Consider the following 15,529-nt stretch of genomic DNA (forward strand, 5'->3'; position numbering starts at 1 on the left):
ATTGCAAAAATCTATACCGACAATCTCGCGAGGTTCTGAAATTTTCCATAGGCGCGACAATCGTTTATCGTCACGTTGCGCGCGTTTGTCTTGAAAGATCGTTGAGATTATCTTAACCAAGAAACAGGTTGGTGTAGTTCCGAAATAATTATACGTATAATTGTACATTACTGTAATTTAATGAATGCGTTAATGATTTGACCGCAATTTTCATTTGCAGCTAGCAAATATGTGCAAGTACTGATCAATTTGTCGTATGAAAATGATAAAATGTAACTGAAAAATATAAGGTTATGTTCTTACTTGCCTATTTGCACATAGCGGTTATAAAATAGTCATTTTATATACCTATTGTATGTTGTACGATGTAAATGTTATTTAATTATGTATGACAATGATTTATACGTGATACTAATTGATTAAATTGATTAAACGCAGGCAAAGTATGTCATAAATGAGAATGAGCTGCTAATTTGTTAATTCTCCATGCTCGAGTTGATGATCTTGGTAAACAGAATAATATTGAATGTTTTTTAGATTCTATATTTTCGCTGTACTTTCTGCACCGAAGATGCCGAAATCGAAGGCTTACGTATCCGACAGCGACGATAGCAGCGAAGAGGTTCAATTTTTTTTGTTCAAGTCTCAATTTATAATTTACAATTTCTGTGACATCATTTTTGTAATATCATCTGCCACTTTGCAGGAAGTGAAACATACCAAGAAGAAGCAAAAGAAGGAAAAGGAGACGGAAGAGAAGGCGGTGTCCAGTAAAACGACGAAATCGGAGAATGAGGATACCATTTGGGACTTGGGCAATAATCGTCAAGTAAATGTGAGGAACTTCAAGGGCAAATATTACGTGGATATTCGTGAGATGTACTTCGACAAGGATGGCGATTTGAAACCTGGCAAAAAAGGTAACATTGTCAAGCCATAAACTTTTTATGCGTAAACCGATAATCCTGTATGTAATCAAAGAGAATAATTAGCTCATAGAAAATCTTATGTCCCTGTTTTGTTCAATTTAACACTATCCTTGTGATACTCTTTTTACAGGAATCTGCTTAACCATGCAACAGTGGCGGAAGTTCATGGAGGTTGTGGAGGAAGTCGATACAGTGGCGAAGGCAAAGTGTTAGAGTTCCAATTTTTATTTACTGTATAAAACGTTCATATTTTTAATTTCATTTATGTTTTGAATTTGTGATTTCTCTATTTACGATAGAGCGTTGGGAGCTAACCGTCCCAGTCTCTTTCCTGTCCCGTGTCTTGAAAGAGTAACTATTATGTTTTTTTTTTTCAATATCTGATTACAACTGTAACTTAAAATATCAGGAGAATGTTCCTTCAGAAACAATACTTATATAACAATACTTATTTATTTGTATAACGAATAAAGAAAATATTTTGATTTGGGAGAAAAAAGTACATCGGATTTCGTAAAATTCAGCAACGTTGCATCTAATTTACGTACCCAAAAACTTTGCAAATTAAATTTTCAATTATCCACTTTTGACGAGTACAATTGGGTAATGAGTGATATATAAGTTTGTTGAATTCCATTATTAATGCTGTGTGTGTAAAGTTAAACACTTGTAATAAATCTTGCGTTTACTAATTAATAAATAAACTTGAGAATTACTGGAATATTCAAATATGAATTACATGTTGACGTTACATGTTAATTCTTATGTTATATATATATATATGTATATATATATTGTACACTTTCAGTTTTATGTATACCACAAAATATCATATTTACATGTACGCGTTAACGGCAAAATTCAATGGGTATTGTCAATTAGACTTACAATCTACTACAAAATTTATCATGTAATCGTCAATGTTATAATACTATGTCTACAATTACGTAGATCCACGCATTCATCACGCGTATCTATCTATCTACACTCTTCCAAACTTTTAAAAATATTACTTGAGAAATCTTTCTTTAAATTAAGAGGAAGAAGTATCTTACACATGATCCTACACGTCTCACACACGAGACTTCAATTTAACATTATAAAAAAGCAAATATTTAGTTAACTATGCTAAAAAGTTAATGTACGATCGCATAGAATAATTCGAAAATCAAAGTATAAAAATATGCGCGCGCGTATAAAAATGTTAAGTTATCTAGACTAGCAAAATAAGCAATAACAAAGTACTAATGCTACGAATCGCTGTATACATTAATAAAATCATAAAACGAAGAGAGAAAGAATTATGTTACATGAAGATCGGTATCTATACAGTGAGTTGTGTAATATACATTTGTACAATGCAGAGAGTACTTATTCAGGTCCATGAACAGTAGCCAAGAATTCATCCAAACCGACTTTGTCCAAAACATTGCTGAGTAATGTTTGCGGATCGGTTCTGCACTTTTTCTCAATCTGGGAAGAAGAACAAATATACGTGTAACAGATATAGCGTAACTATATCCATATAAATCATCTTCTTACCGGTTTTATTTCTTTTGTTTCTGATAATTTTCTCGTTCGATGCTTGACAGTGGCATCTGGAACCGAGACATTATTCATGCAACGTGAATTTTTCCAACAAATTACGTTCACTTTATCTTGAGAAAATATTGTTTGCGATCTTTTACCTTTTTCCTGATGCTTGTCGAGTTTTTGCTTTTGCTTGGTGTCAGCTTGCGCGTCGTCGTCGCTTCTGTTTGTCGTAGTCTTTGCGACGGTCTTCTTCATTTTAGCCTTCGGCGACTCGTTTACTGGAGACGACGTGGCCAAAGGTTTTGCAGTGTCTTTTAAAGTGAACGTGCCAGTGTCCGCTCTGTGCGTCTCGCAACCTTTCTCATTCTTGGTAGACGGTTTCTTGTTCATCGTCCGTTTCCTCGATTTCGGCGGCAGATTAAATATTTCCTCGTATTCGGTGGCTTTCAACACTTTTATGCTCTCAGTCGGATTCGGATCGGACAGATCGGCATAATTGATTTCGATCTGTAGCTCGTGTCCGCTATATCTCCTCCGCCTCTTCCTCGTCGGCACCGTATCGTCGTACACAAAATGATACTCGGCTTTGTAATTGTTGGCCGTCTGTTGCAGCCCATAACCGATTTCTTTTCCAATTTCGTGTTCAGTTTGCTCCTGCTGATTCTGCTTCTCAGTTTGGTCCTCCTCACTATGCGTTTGTTCGTTTTTCTGCGCCGGTACTAATTGCAGACACTGGAGAACAGTCGACAACTCCTCTTTAGGATTCTCGAGAGCGTTAGTATCAACGTCCTCGACTGCGCTTGGAACTTCGACAGATTCCGGCTTTTCAATTTTCGTCTCGGCGATTCTCTTAGTTTTCTCATTTCTCGCGCTCGCGGACGAATGCGCACGGTGATCGTTTTCGTCGTCGCTGAACAAGTCTCGCTTCACTTGATCCACCTTGTGTCTCATTATTTTCATTGAATGCGTCTCGTCGACGCGATTCGCGAATCTCAGTTTGGTTGTTTTATCTTCCGTCTGATTGCGTGCGTTCTGCTTTGCTTTGTTCGATTCTGCAGTTTCGTGTGCGACTACGTGCTTCTCGGTAGAATTTTTCTCCCTTTCCAGGTTCTTTGCGTTATCGTCCTCTTTGAGCGTCTCTCCTGCTTTTTCTCTGGCAATGTTATCTTTAACACTGCAACCCTTCTCCGCGATTTCCTTAACGCCTAATTTTCCTTTTGAATCTTCTTGATCCTTTGGCAAGGAATTCTTGCACGATTCGCTCTCCTCGTTATTCTCAATTAAATTATTTTTTATGTCGCAGGTGTTCTTGTGCGATTGTTTCGTTGCATGATCTTCGAGCGATTTGCCATTATTGTTTTCATGATTCATTGAGCTGGGATCAGTGTTCTCTGATGTGATAACCGGGTTCTGTTCATTTGCGAGATCCTGCAATTTATGTTCCTTTTGTGCATTTATCTCAGCACTTTTATTAACGTTTTTATTGACTTTTGTGGTATACTTCGATACTTGATACTTTGCGGTTGATCGCATATTTCGTGCTGTACTATGCTGAGTGCCTCTCTTCAGATTATTGGAAATCTTTCCCCGTACAATGTGCTTGTGCCTTGATCCGCTAGGAAGGCTCGATTTCGCGTTGTCTCGGATTTTTGCGATCATGCGCTGCCTCTTTTCCTCGAGCTGCTGCTTTTGCGCGAGCTTGTCGGTTTGCCACGCGTGCTGTTCATGCTCCGACCGACATCTGGTTTTCATCGAATTTGCAAGCGCGACGGTACTCTTCGACGGCGACCGGACGCGTTGTACATTCACTATCCTCGGCTTCGATTTTGATCGTGACCTGACAGCAATCTTATCTCTCCGCTTTGGCGATTTACTGGATTTCGACAGTTTCTCGTCTTCCGTTATAATCGCCGTTATTTTCGTCGACAAATTCGTCATCAAACACTCCACTCCACCTTTAGAGCTGCTGGGTGTTTCCGAGATGTCAACTTCGTTCAACAGTGCCTCATCCTTGACGGGAGTCTCCTTCAGCGTGGCCCCAATTTCATCATCGGTTTTCGCGATCGCAAACACCTTCCTCGACGACGAGTCCCTCTTGATCACGAAAACAGCGTCGTTGTTCTTGCAGTACGCGTCAGACGGTGCGATCGCAGTTGCATCGTTCGCTCCTACGTTTGCATTCTTTAGCGCATCGACGCTCTTCTCCGCGCAGTCGCTACTAGTATCTACGCTCGCTTTACTTGGCGCCTTGTCATTATATTTCCCGTTAGGCGAACACGACACCGACGTTTTCGAGCTACTGGACGAAGACGACGACGAAGAGGATGAGGAAGAGGACGAGGAGGAAGACGATGAATCAGATGACGATGAGCTGTTGCTGTCCACGGTTCCGTCATTGACAGAATCATTGTGTGAATCGTTGTGAGAATCGGCAGCATAATTATCGTCAATCATCTCGCGATGCTCGTTCACGCTTTTAGACTCGTTAATCTGTATCAGATCCATGTGATGATCGATATCGGTAGGAGTATTGACCTCCGTCGCACTCGCCGAGTCCTTGGGAGTGGACGCGATTTTCAACTCCCTGATGGCTTCTTCCTTCGGCAGATTCTCCTTGATCACTTCGAACTGCGTAATCTCCAGCTTCGAGGTGGATGTCTGATAAGCGTTGCAAGAGGCGAGAGCGTTGTGCGTTGACTGCAATTGTATGTGCGACGAAGATATGATCGGTGACTCCTGCGGATCATCGGTTTTCGATTTAGGCACCTTCTCGCAATTCTGAGCTTGTTCGGACTCGGGCTTGTAGTACGGAGAACTGTATTCTCCTCTCTTTAGTATGTCCCTAGTCGTCTCCTCTTTCGGGCTTATAGCTATGCACGGGGTTATCGGAAATTCTGGCGTGGCGATGAAGCTGCGTATCCTGTTGGAGTCCTCGCTGAACGCCTTGATAAACGGCGTAATCACGTTACTGCCAGGGCTCAGTACCCTCGGTGTTGGCGGCGGACCGGATGTGTTGTCCAATTTCCTGGGTGTCTCCAGGTTAATCATGTCCGGCAATTGCAACATGTGTTGCGTATTGTCCGTAGATAAAATCCTCGAGATCTCCGATGTCTGTGTGATGTCCTCCACTATATTTCTTGTATTCTTCTCGCTGTCGGATTTCTTCCGCAGATTGGTCGTTATCGTCTTCAGCTGCGCATATTTCTTCACAGGCTTCTTTTCGACTGCGCTTTTACTCGCGTTTGTATTTATTATCGTATTATCCGTCACTTTTACCGATTTCTCGGAAATACTGCTCGACTCCGAAATCTTTTCAGATTTATTCGCAGCGAAGTAAACAGCTTTAATGATGTTTCTCGCATTCTGCTCGCTGTTTCGTGACTCTGCTGCAGGTTTCACTGGTAAGTCAGCGAGACACTGACTTCTTTTCACCGTAATTTTCATGCTCACTCGAGGATTCTCTTCTGGATTGTTGATATTTGTATCGTGAGTTGAACTGATGGGTTCCTTGTTCGCCTCGCACGTTTTTCTCCCGTTCCTGTTCTTGGTTGATCGCGAATTGTACTTGACTTTCTTGTGTAATCCCTCGGTTTTCTCTTTCGAGCAAAGCTTCCTCTTCGCGGACCTTTTCGTCTCCGTCGGCTCTTGCTTGTTCAATTCGATGCTTTTGCGCAAATCGGCATCCCAACTTGCTGCTAACGTTCTGGACGGTTGTATGATTTTGTCATCGGACGAAGAGCAGGACGCGCTGGTACTTCCATGAGGAGATACGTCACCTATAATGACGCCAACGCCGTTACATTTATCCCAACCGCCCATGAGCTTGGGCGCCGGGCTCCTTGTGGCTATGGGGATGTTGTAGGACTGACGATCCTTCATGGGAGTCTTCTGCTTCTGAGCGGACGAATTGGTGAACAACGGTGGCCGGAACAACGAGCTCGTGTCGATTTCCTGCGCAGTCTTCAACGGCTTGCTCATTCTGGCGTTTTGCAACTGCGCGTGGCCCGCAGAAGCACTCGTTTCCTCCGTCAACGGCGGCAGTGTCCTGACTATCGGCATCTTGTGCGCCACATTTACCGTTTTCAGGTAAAGAGTCTCAACAGACTTCTGGATTCTGTGCGGGTCCTTCGGCGCGATCGGAATGAAGCGCGAGGTGGACGCCGACGTGTGATTTATCAAAAGGTTATTTACTTCATCCTTCGAGCACACTATCAACGTCGGCATGGCCATGATTTCGTGCTCCGTCATCGGCGCCTGCTCGTTGCCGCTAGTCGCCGAATCGTGCTTCGGCTTTCTAGGTCTCGGTCGTTTCACCGTCGACTTTCTCGCTTTAGGCTCCACAACGTTGCTGCTTGCGGACAGCGCAACGTTATCCGTGCTCTTTGCGTCAGGCGGCTCCAACGGCTTTAGAGACGCATCATTTTTAGTTGGCGCAGGTACCGTCACTTGTACGTTGTTCTCTTGTCCGTTATCGTTATTCGTCACCGTCGGTTCTTTCGCGCCCTCGAGGATCTTCTTGTCTCCGTCAGGCGCATTGATAATATTGGCATTTATGATGCTCAACACCGCAGCGGCGTTTTGATCCTCCAAGGCAATCTGTTCCCTCTCTTGATCCTTCGCTTTATCGATCTCATCCTCGATTCTGTTGTACTGCTGCCTGGACGAGCTGCGAAGCCTGTGTTTCAAAGGCACGTCCGGCGTACTTCCGCTCTCCGTGGGTACTCGGACGTCTGCCGTCATCGGCTCCGGTGAGTTAATATTGCTCAAACCCGGCTCCGGTTGCTTCTCTTGTACTCTGAGAACGTTAAAGTGTTTTTAGAAATATTGCATATTCGTAACGTAAGAATTTAGAGAATGGAAAAAAGATATACGTACTCGGTGAGGGACTTCGGACTAAGCTTGCCCTCGCCGTCCTCCTCCGGACTCGTGTCGGTTTCATGTGGGCCGATGATGTCATTGAGAAACTTCTCAAACACTGGATCGGATTCCGTCGCTTCGACGATCGATTTAATGGCGTTATTCAATTCGGCCATAATCGAGGTATTGCCTTCTATGCCCAGCGACTCATTCAAGTTCTCGTCTCTGAGAGATAGTTCTGTAGGAATGATCGCCTTGTTGATATTCTCCGCAATACACTCTTGTAAGTCTGTACGATTCAAGATTTCTTTCGTTAATATCTGGAAATGTATATGAAATGTATGGACACTTAACATAATGCTCGTTACATTCTTGATAGATAAGTTTTCGATGGATCGCGAGACGTACGATCCAAGTGAGGATATATAATTGTATTATAAATAAAATTATATCACAAATTATATTATAAATTATAATAATTATATTATAAATAAAAAAAGGGATTCACTTACACTGAGATTCTCAATAGGCTCGTCGTTAGATTCCGACTCCGACTCGGGTATTTCGTAAGGAATGGTTTGGACCTCTGTACTGGAGAAAGTCAACAATTCTTCCGTGCTCGTGGCTGCGGTATATTGCTTCGGCGTCGTACTGGGTACACAACATTCCTCCTTTCTCTTGTCATCGACGTCCACTTCGCAGCTTGGCACACTCAAGACATCGTCTGCGTGAAAGAAGAAGCGAAGATAAAATCAACTATCGATTCATTCAATCATTGTTGTAACCGCTGTTCGCTATTTTCATAATCACCTAAACTCATTCGAGCACTACTGCTCCCGTTACGCACGGCAGCGTTGTTAGCACCGCTATTATTCTCGGAATTACACGGCTTATAAGATTCCTGTGCGACATTGTCGTCCGTCTTCTCAACCGCGTCAATATTACACTCCAATTGCTTTAGTGGATCGTTATTCCCGGGTAGACTCTCCAATGGCGTCGTCTCGAGATTGTGACAGCTTGCTGAGGAATATCATATTTAAATATCGTAATTGCAATTAAGTATCGCGATTAAATGAGGAACACATACGTGGACTCATTATGTTCGACTGTTGCGATCCACTCGATTGAGATTTGCTAACAGCGCGCTTCATCCGTTCGCTATTGCTGTGCCGCCTTTTGCGCATACTGCTTGCAATAATTGGAGAGCCATTTGACGTTTGCGTGCTGCTCTGTAAAATATGAGGAAAAATTATATTTTGTATAATTCATAGATGTTAATTTACGTTTAATTATAGAGATTATGTCACTGCAATATCAACCATATAAAATGAAGAAGTCAAATTCACTTAGAATACCTTGAAGAAAAATTAATCGCAAAATTGATCGATCATAAATTACCTGTGAAGGCACATTAATGTTTACGACGAATCGCTGGCCACGTGGTTCCTCGACGAGAAACTTGAGCTGCTCTATTAAGTCTCCACAGTGCTTCAGTTGCTCGCAGTCCGTGGCCTTGTTCAGCCGCTCTTGAACTGCAAGGAACAACTCGTGTGCATGAATGTGTGTAAAACCAAAATATGCTTAAGAAATTCCACAAGTAAGTCTATTTCTAATCCAATCACTTATATATTGATCATTGTCGTTTAAACAGAAGAAGTAAATATAATTTATCATGGCTTACTCATAGTGCTAATGGCAGAAAACTTTTCAATAATGTCCATTAATGTTACCCCACTGACTTTGGTACTGAATCTCTTTCCAAGAGAAAGTACCATGCGACATTCCTGCAAATGAGGAGATGTTTCCAAAAACATTTTCGCTGCTTCAGTACACTTCTGATCCTCCAAGTAACCTAGAACCAAATAAACTTGCGTGATGAGACTGTAATATAAATTACGTAATGGACTGGCATGTGACAGCAACGATACAAAATGTATGAAAATGTTCCTGGATAACAAAGGGAATACGAATTGGTTCTGGTTGAATTTTCTATTTTATTTCCTCCTTTCTTCTCGTCAAATCCAAAATTTACATGAAATGTGTAAAGAATGCAACTGAAATTAATCCAAACTAGTTTACTGAGATTTTGTTAAACAGGCTTGACTTATACTCAGTAAAAATGTTGCAATCACAAAATGGCTTGGTTGAGAGATTTGTACATTACACACACAAAGAATCAAGTATACAAGGCAAATAAAGCCAGTTGTAAAATAAAAACATGCAGCGTTCAGCATGCAATAGATTACATTAACGGTTAATTATGAGACATTATGGATAATACAGCCAAATTTCCAGAAGAGTGGCGTCCCCGCGGAAAAGGTTACAATTAGCGTTTGCATCTTGAGCAAAACCAGAACTCACCAAGAACTAAACGCGCTACTTCGGAGGGCAATAACGCTTCCATGGCTTCCGTTGGACTGCCTCGTAATTTCCAAAAAATCACATCAAGGCACTCATAGCTTGGAGCTTCGAACGCGTCTATTGCGCCTCAACAACGACAACAAACGCCAAACATTCATGTCGCATTGTTACCAACGTGTGTCGTGAACTTTCGCATTCGCTTTTATTCGCCTTTGCTAGACCTCATCGAAGACGCTTCACTTCTTTTCACTTCGACATAACCGCGCACCATGAAACCATCCTCTCTCGTTGGTATGCAGAAGTGCAGCGACGAAATGATGCTTTCAAACTCGCGCCAATTTAAATTCTCTCTCTCTCCCTCCCCTCTCCCCGTGACTAGTCACGTCTTTCTGACATCAAGACTCACCAATCGAAGAAAACTGAACTCTCTAGAATCTGAATTCGCGGGGAATTTCTTCGCGATGGTGCTGCCATTTGCACATTAAAATGCTTTTTACAAAAATTTGGCAATTTGTACGCACAAAATTGCAGCGGCCACCACTCGGGATAAAATAAAGGAATATAATGAAGCTTTTAGAAGTGACTTTAGAAGCGTAATAAAAGAGAAAAGTATATGTGAAACTCATGTATGTATGTATGATAAGTACAAGATACAATGTATGTATAGGTACAAGATTTTCACATATACTTTTCTCTTTTATTACGCTTCTAAAGTCACTTCTAAAAGCTTCATTATATTCCTTTATTTTATCCCGAGTGGTGGCCGCTGCAATTTTGTGCGTACAAATTGCCAAATTTTTGTAAAAAGCATTTTATTGTGCAAATATTGTGCGACGATGGCAGCACCATCGCGAAGAAGTTATCTAAGGGTACGGTCCAAGTCACGCTTCGAAGCGCTTCTAGACACTTTCCATCCTTTTCCTTCTGTCAAATGAGAAGAAGATAGAAAGTGTCTAGAAGCGCTTCGAAGCGTGACTTGGACCGTACCCTAAAATACATCTTTGTAGTGTGCTACGCTACTGCTCTGCGTTACGTGAAATGCTCCGCGCCCCGCGGCGCTACGCCACTGCCGCCGACGTGACGTCACACCCCCACCACGCCACCGAGTGGGGGTATATAAGCCGCGCCGCGCCGAGCATCCAGTCTTTCCTAGTCGGGCGCTTTCCGACTTCAGTTCGCCCGGTCGCCGTACGGCCGGCGGACCATACTACGTTAACGTCCGACGTAAGAGCTTACGTCGCGTTCTCTGCCATCAGCCTAACCTAAATATGCATGCGGATTACGGTTCGTGTCGATCACGTGTCGGTTGATTTTATTCTTTCCTTATAATTACTGCACAAGTAGCACTCCGACCCATTTTTCATAAATGTCTTCAAAAAGAAGAATCCGTATGCATATTTAAGTTAGGGCCAGCGCACGTACATTGCCTGCGCGGCTGACATGTACTGACAGGTTTGTTCGCGTCAACGCACGATGGCTTACGCGTCACATAAAGTGCTACGGCAATGTACGTGCGCTGGCCCTAACCTAAATATGCGTAAAAATGCGGGGCGAGAAAAGGTTAACCTCCAAAATTCCCCGTCAAAACTTTATCTTGGTGTTCGAGTTACGTGCGAGAGGTTAGGTTTGACGTCGCGGTATCGTCCGGTGCGCCTAATGAAGAGAGAGGGAGGGAGGGAGGGAGGGAGGGAGAGGGAAAGAGAGAGAGAGAGAGAGAGAGTTACCGTCCTGGAGGTACGTCGTTGCTCGTCGTTCGCGGCAGGACGGGTTATCCGTCAACGTAAACCTGACACGTACGATCCACGAAGATACTTCAAGTCGCGCGATCGTTCTCGTTCGCGGCGCGAACCTGCGAATATCACGTCGGCACCTCCCAGGTACGTTCCCTTCTGCGAATCACTATGAGCTAAGGCCCTAAGTAGATTAAAAGCGATTAACGCGTATCCTTGGACTGATAGCACATCGCGCCGAACACGTCGCCAGTGTCACTGGATGCTCCAATCTTGCGGCGAGGATCGAGGCTGCGGGAGCGAGCAACGATGCCCAACGGAGCGAATTTGGGGTATATCTGCGTAAATGATCTCGTGAAGCATGCGAGAGTCAATTGTGCGGGGAAGAAGCCACGCAGCGTGTACTAGAGGCTTCCCACACTGCGCCAGAAGTCCGAGATGGCGAAGAAGAACAGTAACGACAAGCCTTCCTTCCGCGGGGCTCTCGGACCCGCGGGCCTCCTACCCTTCCTCCCGCGGGGCTCTCGGACCCGCGGGCCTCCTTCCCTTCCTCCCGCCGGGGCTCTCGGACCCGCGGGCCTCCTTCCCTTCCTCCCGCGGGGCTCTCGGACCCGCGGGCCCCTTCCCTTCCTCCCGCCGGGGCTCTCGGACCCGCGGGCCTCCTACCCTTCCCTTCTTCCGCGGGGCTCTCGGACCCGCGGGCCTCCTACCCTTCCCTTCCCTTCTCCCGCCGGGGCTCTTGGACTTGCGGGCCTCCTTCCCTTCCTCCCGCGGGGCTCTCGGACCCGCGGGCCCCTTCCCTTCCTCCCGCCGGGGCTCTCGGACCCGCGGGCCTCCTACCCTTCCCTTCCCTTCTCCCGCCGGGGCTCTCGGACTTGCGGGCCTCCTTCCCTTCCTCCCGCGGGGCTCTCGGACCCGCGCGGGCCTCCTTCCCTTCCTCCCGCCGGGGCTCTCGGACCCGCGGGTCTCCTACCCTTCCATCCTCGGGCGCGGTTTTAGTGTCACCGACTCGGCAGCATGACCCACCCGTGGGGCATTCTGCCGGGTCTCGACAGGGATGCACGGCATTTTGGACGAGCGCAGTCCGGGTGGGCGGGGGTGGCCTGCCACCAGGCTGAACCTCCTGGGGGCAGGGGACGTAGGTCGTACAAAATCACCCTTTTTAGCCGGGAGCGTAGAACCGGCGGAGAGTCCTGACGTAATGCGCCTTTAGTTCCAGGACTCTTTGTGAGCGGTTTGGTTGGTGGGATAAATAAAAAACACTTACTTTTAAAACTAATTTTTCGTACTAATGAAAAATTTGTTTCATTTATTGAACATTTTAATCACTTTTATATTTCATAAGCTTTCTAATATTGTTATAATATTTATAATTATATATTATATAATAAGCTTTCTCGAGTCGCTGTTGAGTTGTATTCGAAAGTCCATCTCGTCGTTGAACAATACTATTTATTGAAAATTGTTGAAAATTGGTGAAAATAGAGTTACGAACGTTTTGCCGTCGAGTCGTACTACTACCTTGATTTTAACATGAGGCCGTGGTAATATCTAGCAGTGTTTCCATGGTATACCATGAAGGTGCCGTTTCATGCAGTGAAATAATCGCCGCGAATGAAGGTCACGTGATCATTCGCTGTTCGCTAGCGAGTAATCGCTGTTCGCTGAAAAGTTTCAACTTGTAGCGAATATTCGCAAGGAGCGAATATGTCTGCTCCAACTAAGAATGTTAACTTTTCAAATTGAGTTGCAGACATGCGTATGTAATTATTAAATCTCAAATCTTCTAATACTACGTTTACACGAGCGCTACTTCTATAGTAACTTACTCGAATTATAGTAACTTGCCCCGTTTACACGCAGTGAATTATCGGTTTACCCCGTTTACACGCAGAGAATTATCGTAAGTTACTATAATTCGAGTAAATTACTACAGAAGTAGCGCTCGTGTAAAGCTGAAGACACAATGTGAGGCGATAGCGATAGGAACAGGGAATAACCAATCGCGTTACACGATTTGAGTACGGATGACCAAATCGAGCAACGCGATTGGTTATTCCCTGTTCCTATCGCTATCGCCTCGCATTGCCTCCAGCTTAAATGTAGTATAAAACGAGTTTAGGTAGCACAGCATGAAAGAATCCATGCACTTTCCTTTCTTGAAAAATGGGTGCTATCCAATATTTCTTTTTACAATATCTTTTTTTTCCACTTTTTCTCAAATGTAAAAGTGTAGCTGCAACTGCAGCGGCTTTTCTTTTCTGTACAATATAATAATAATTTGCTTATTGTACATATTGTACATATGCAATAACCACTGCAGTTGGTGGTTATACCAAGTCCAGTTTATAACCGACTCGTCGTCCATTACAAAGATTTCAAGATTTTCCTACAAAGTAATAATTTAATCTATATTTGTTAAATATAATATTTAAAAGCATTTCAAAACAACTATGTATAATATTTTCTTACTATTGTTGACATGCAACTATACAGATGAGACGCTCACAAACTATTCGTGGTGAATTATTCGCTACTCGCTAAAAATCATTCGCAGCGAAAAATTCGCTGCGTGAAAAGGCACCTTTACTTCTTTCGAAATATGTTCTCCTACTAGCGAAAATTTGCTCCGGAATTCAAATTCGCAGCTCACTTCAGTTCGCTATTTCTTATCGAATCATGTCTTCCGAGTGATGCGCATGAACAGTATAAATTTGTCCGAAAATGATCCTTGTATTGTATCGTGCCTTTAAACGGCGGTGCGATAACTGATTAATTCCCGTTATACGTTATTTTCAGAGATTTTATATCTTTATCTGCATCCTCTGAAGATATATTGTACAATCATCTTTTATATAATATATCACATAATGTCAATAATGGCAAAAAATTATTAATATAAAAATGCCAAGAGAAACGATCTATCCAAGCACAGAGAAGTGAATATTTGGATTAGTAACTACGCGTACTACATATTTTGTATGGTTTATGATAGCGAAGACCTGGGGAAAAATAATCGCTCTCAAAAGCTGTTTTAAGTTATTCGACATTTATTACGACCCGTGTGGGATACACAGGACTGGTAAACTGATATAGACCTCGTCCTTCGATAATCTCATGAGTCAATAAGCAGGAAGAAGAGGAAGAAGAAGATATGTGATAGCAGAGAGAGGTTAGGTGTGATAACCTAAGAAATCTTCGATGTTTCTTGATAGCAATTTTCTTTCCTAAATGTCTAACTAAGGTACATCGTCGCAATTTTCTCGCAATTTTAGCAATTAAATTGTAATAGTTTTGGATTAGGTGTCATATTCCTTAGTTGTTAAATTATAGTAAGTTTACGTTCAGTACGTTTGACGTGAATGAAAAGATTTGTCATTTTCGACCGGTTTATGTGATTAATATGATTTTCCGTGATTATGTAATTCTGTGGATAATAATAATTAAAATGAAGTTAACACTTTTTATTCAGACAATGTAAATTATTATGTAATAACTTCAGTCCAGTAATTTGCTGACATTGTTTTACTCCGAGAGTGGAACTTAAAAATTCGAAAAGACTTGACTCGAAGTTGTAATAGAATAGCAATTATAATAGAATATGCAAGCATTAAACATATGCAATTACAATGATGTTATGTTTTTGTAGATACATAAAAAGATGGGTTGGGTATTCGAAGTAGCTAAAATGTTTATGTACATATCGTTTCCTGTGGGAATATTTCATTATTATCATCATCCAATGATCTTTGAGAAACTAATGATAGAGGAAAAGAAAAAGTATTTTCCTCCTACGAGTAGGAAGCGGAATGCAGAAGTGGAAGATTTCATTAACAAATATAATTATGATATCAAACGGAAACAACTGGAAGCGATGGAGATGCAGGAAAGAGGCAAATATTGAAAGAAGATTTGCAATATTTCTGTTTTTATGGCAATGTACCGATAAAATAAAGTACCTGCTTCATAGTTTATATATCGAAGATGAAACTATTGACGAAGAATTTTGATGTCCCTTTTCTCTCTTAAATTTAAGAAAGAAACTTGTAAAATTGTAAATCATTAAAAAACTCTACTAAAGTACTTTTAAGCTTAATCTTCCATTTGGTATTTTGTTTC

General features: G+C 42.7%; 3 protein-coding genes and 2 long non-coding RNA genes across 7 annotated transcripts; 3 read left to right on the top strand and 2 right to left on the bottom strand.

Annotated features, from left to right (window-relative positions):
- The first annotated feature begins 30 nt into the window (after positions 1-30).
- Positions 31-1,431, top strand: LOC105287560 (activated RNA polymerase II transcriptional coactivator p15). 2 transcript variants are annotated; one of them, XM_011353171.3, is made up of 4 exons: positions 31-127; positions 538-622; positions 707-920; positions 1,060-1,431. In XM_011353171.3, exons 2-4 carry the CDS (start codon positions 572-574, stop codon positions 1,140-1,142), a joined length of 348 nt encoding a protein of 115 aa, XP_011351473.1. In that variant the 5' UTR covers positions 31-127; positions 538-571; the 3' UTR covers positions 1,143-1,431. The 2 variants fall into 2 exon arrangements, with proteins under 2 accessions (XP_011351473.1, XP_011351474.1); XM_011353172.3 differs by lacking the exon at positions 31-127 and adding an exon at positions 159-443.
- LOC105287564 (serine-rich adhesin for platelets) lies at positions 1,293-10,047 on the bottom strand. Its single transcript, XM_011353173.3, has 10 exons — positions 9,681-10,047; positions 9,001-9,171; positions 8,718-8,851; positions 8,407-8,548; positions 8,130-8,339; positions 7,832-8,043; positions 7,338-7,639; positions 2,618-7,257; positions 2,472-2,527; positions 1,293-2,402 (listed from the first exon to the last, which is right to left on the bottom strand). The coding sequence occupies exons 1-10, from the start codon at positions 9,721-9,723 to the stop codon at positions 2,301-2,303; spliced, it is 6,012 nt and encodes a 2,003-aa protein (XP_011351475.2). The 5' UTR covers positions 9,724-10,047; the 3' UTR covers positions 1,293-2,300.
- Positions 10,048-11,399: 1,352 nt separating this feature from the next.
- Positions 11,400-12,873, top strand: LOC105287559. Its single transcript, XR_895479.3, has 2 exons — positions 11,400-11,557; positions 11,639-12,873. It is a non-coding gene; the product is annotated as an uncharacterized LOC105287559 (long non-coding RNA).
- A 737-nt stretch (positions 12,874-13,610) lies between these two features.
- On the bottom strand, positions 13,611-14,259 carry LOC105287558. Its single transcript, XR_895478.3, has 2 exons — positions 13,883-14,259; positions 13,611-13,799 (listed from the first exon to the last, which is right to left on the bottom strand). It is a non-coding gene; the product is annotated as an uncharacterized LOC105287558 (long non-coding RNA).
- A 144-nt stretch (positions 14,260-14,403) lies between these two features.
- Positions 14,404-15,491, top strand: LOC109611549 (protein PET100 homolog, mitochondrial). Of its 2 annotated transcripts, none has more exons than XM_020034385.2 (2): positions 14,404-14,582; positions 15,060-15,491. In XM_020034385.2, the coding sequence occupies exon 2, from the start codon at positions 15,072-15,074 to the stop codon at positions 15,312-15,314; it is 243 nt and encodes an 80-aa protein (XP_019889944.1). In that variant the 5' UTR covers positions 14,404-14,582; positions 15,060-15,071; the 3' UTR covers positions 15,315-15,491. The 2 variants fall into 2 exon arrangements, with proteins under 2 accessions (XP_019889944.1, XP_019889943.1); XM_020034384.2 differs by having other exon boundaries at positions 14,408-14,654.
- Positions 15,492-15,529: the final 38 nt, after the last annotated feature.

The sequence above is a fragment of the Ooceraea biroi genome, chromosome 5 (assembly GCF_003672135.1).
Source record: "Ooceraea biroi isolate clonal line C1 chromosome 5, Obir_v5.4, whole genome shotgun sequence".
Lineage (NCBI taxonomy): Eukaryota > Metazoa > Arthropoda > Insecta > Hymenoptera > Formicidae > Ooceraea > Ooceraea biroi.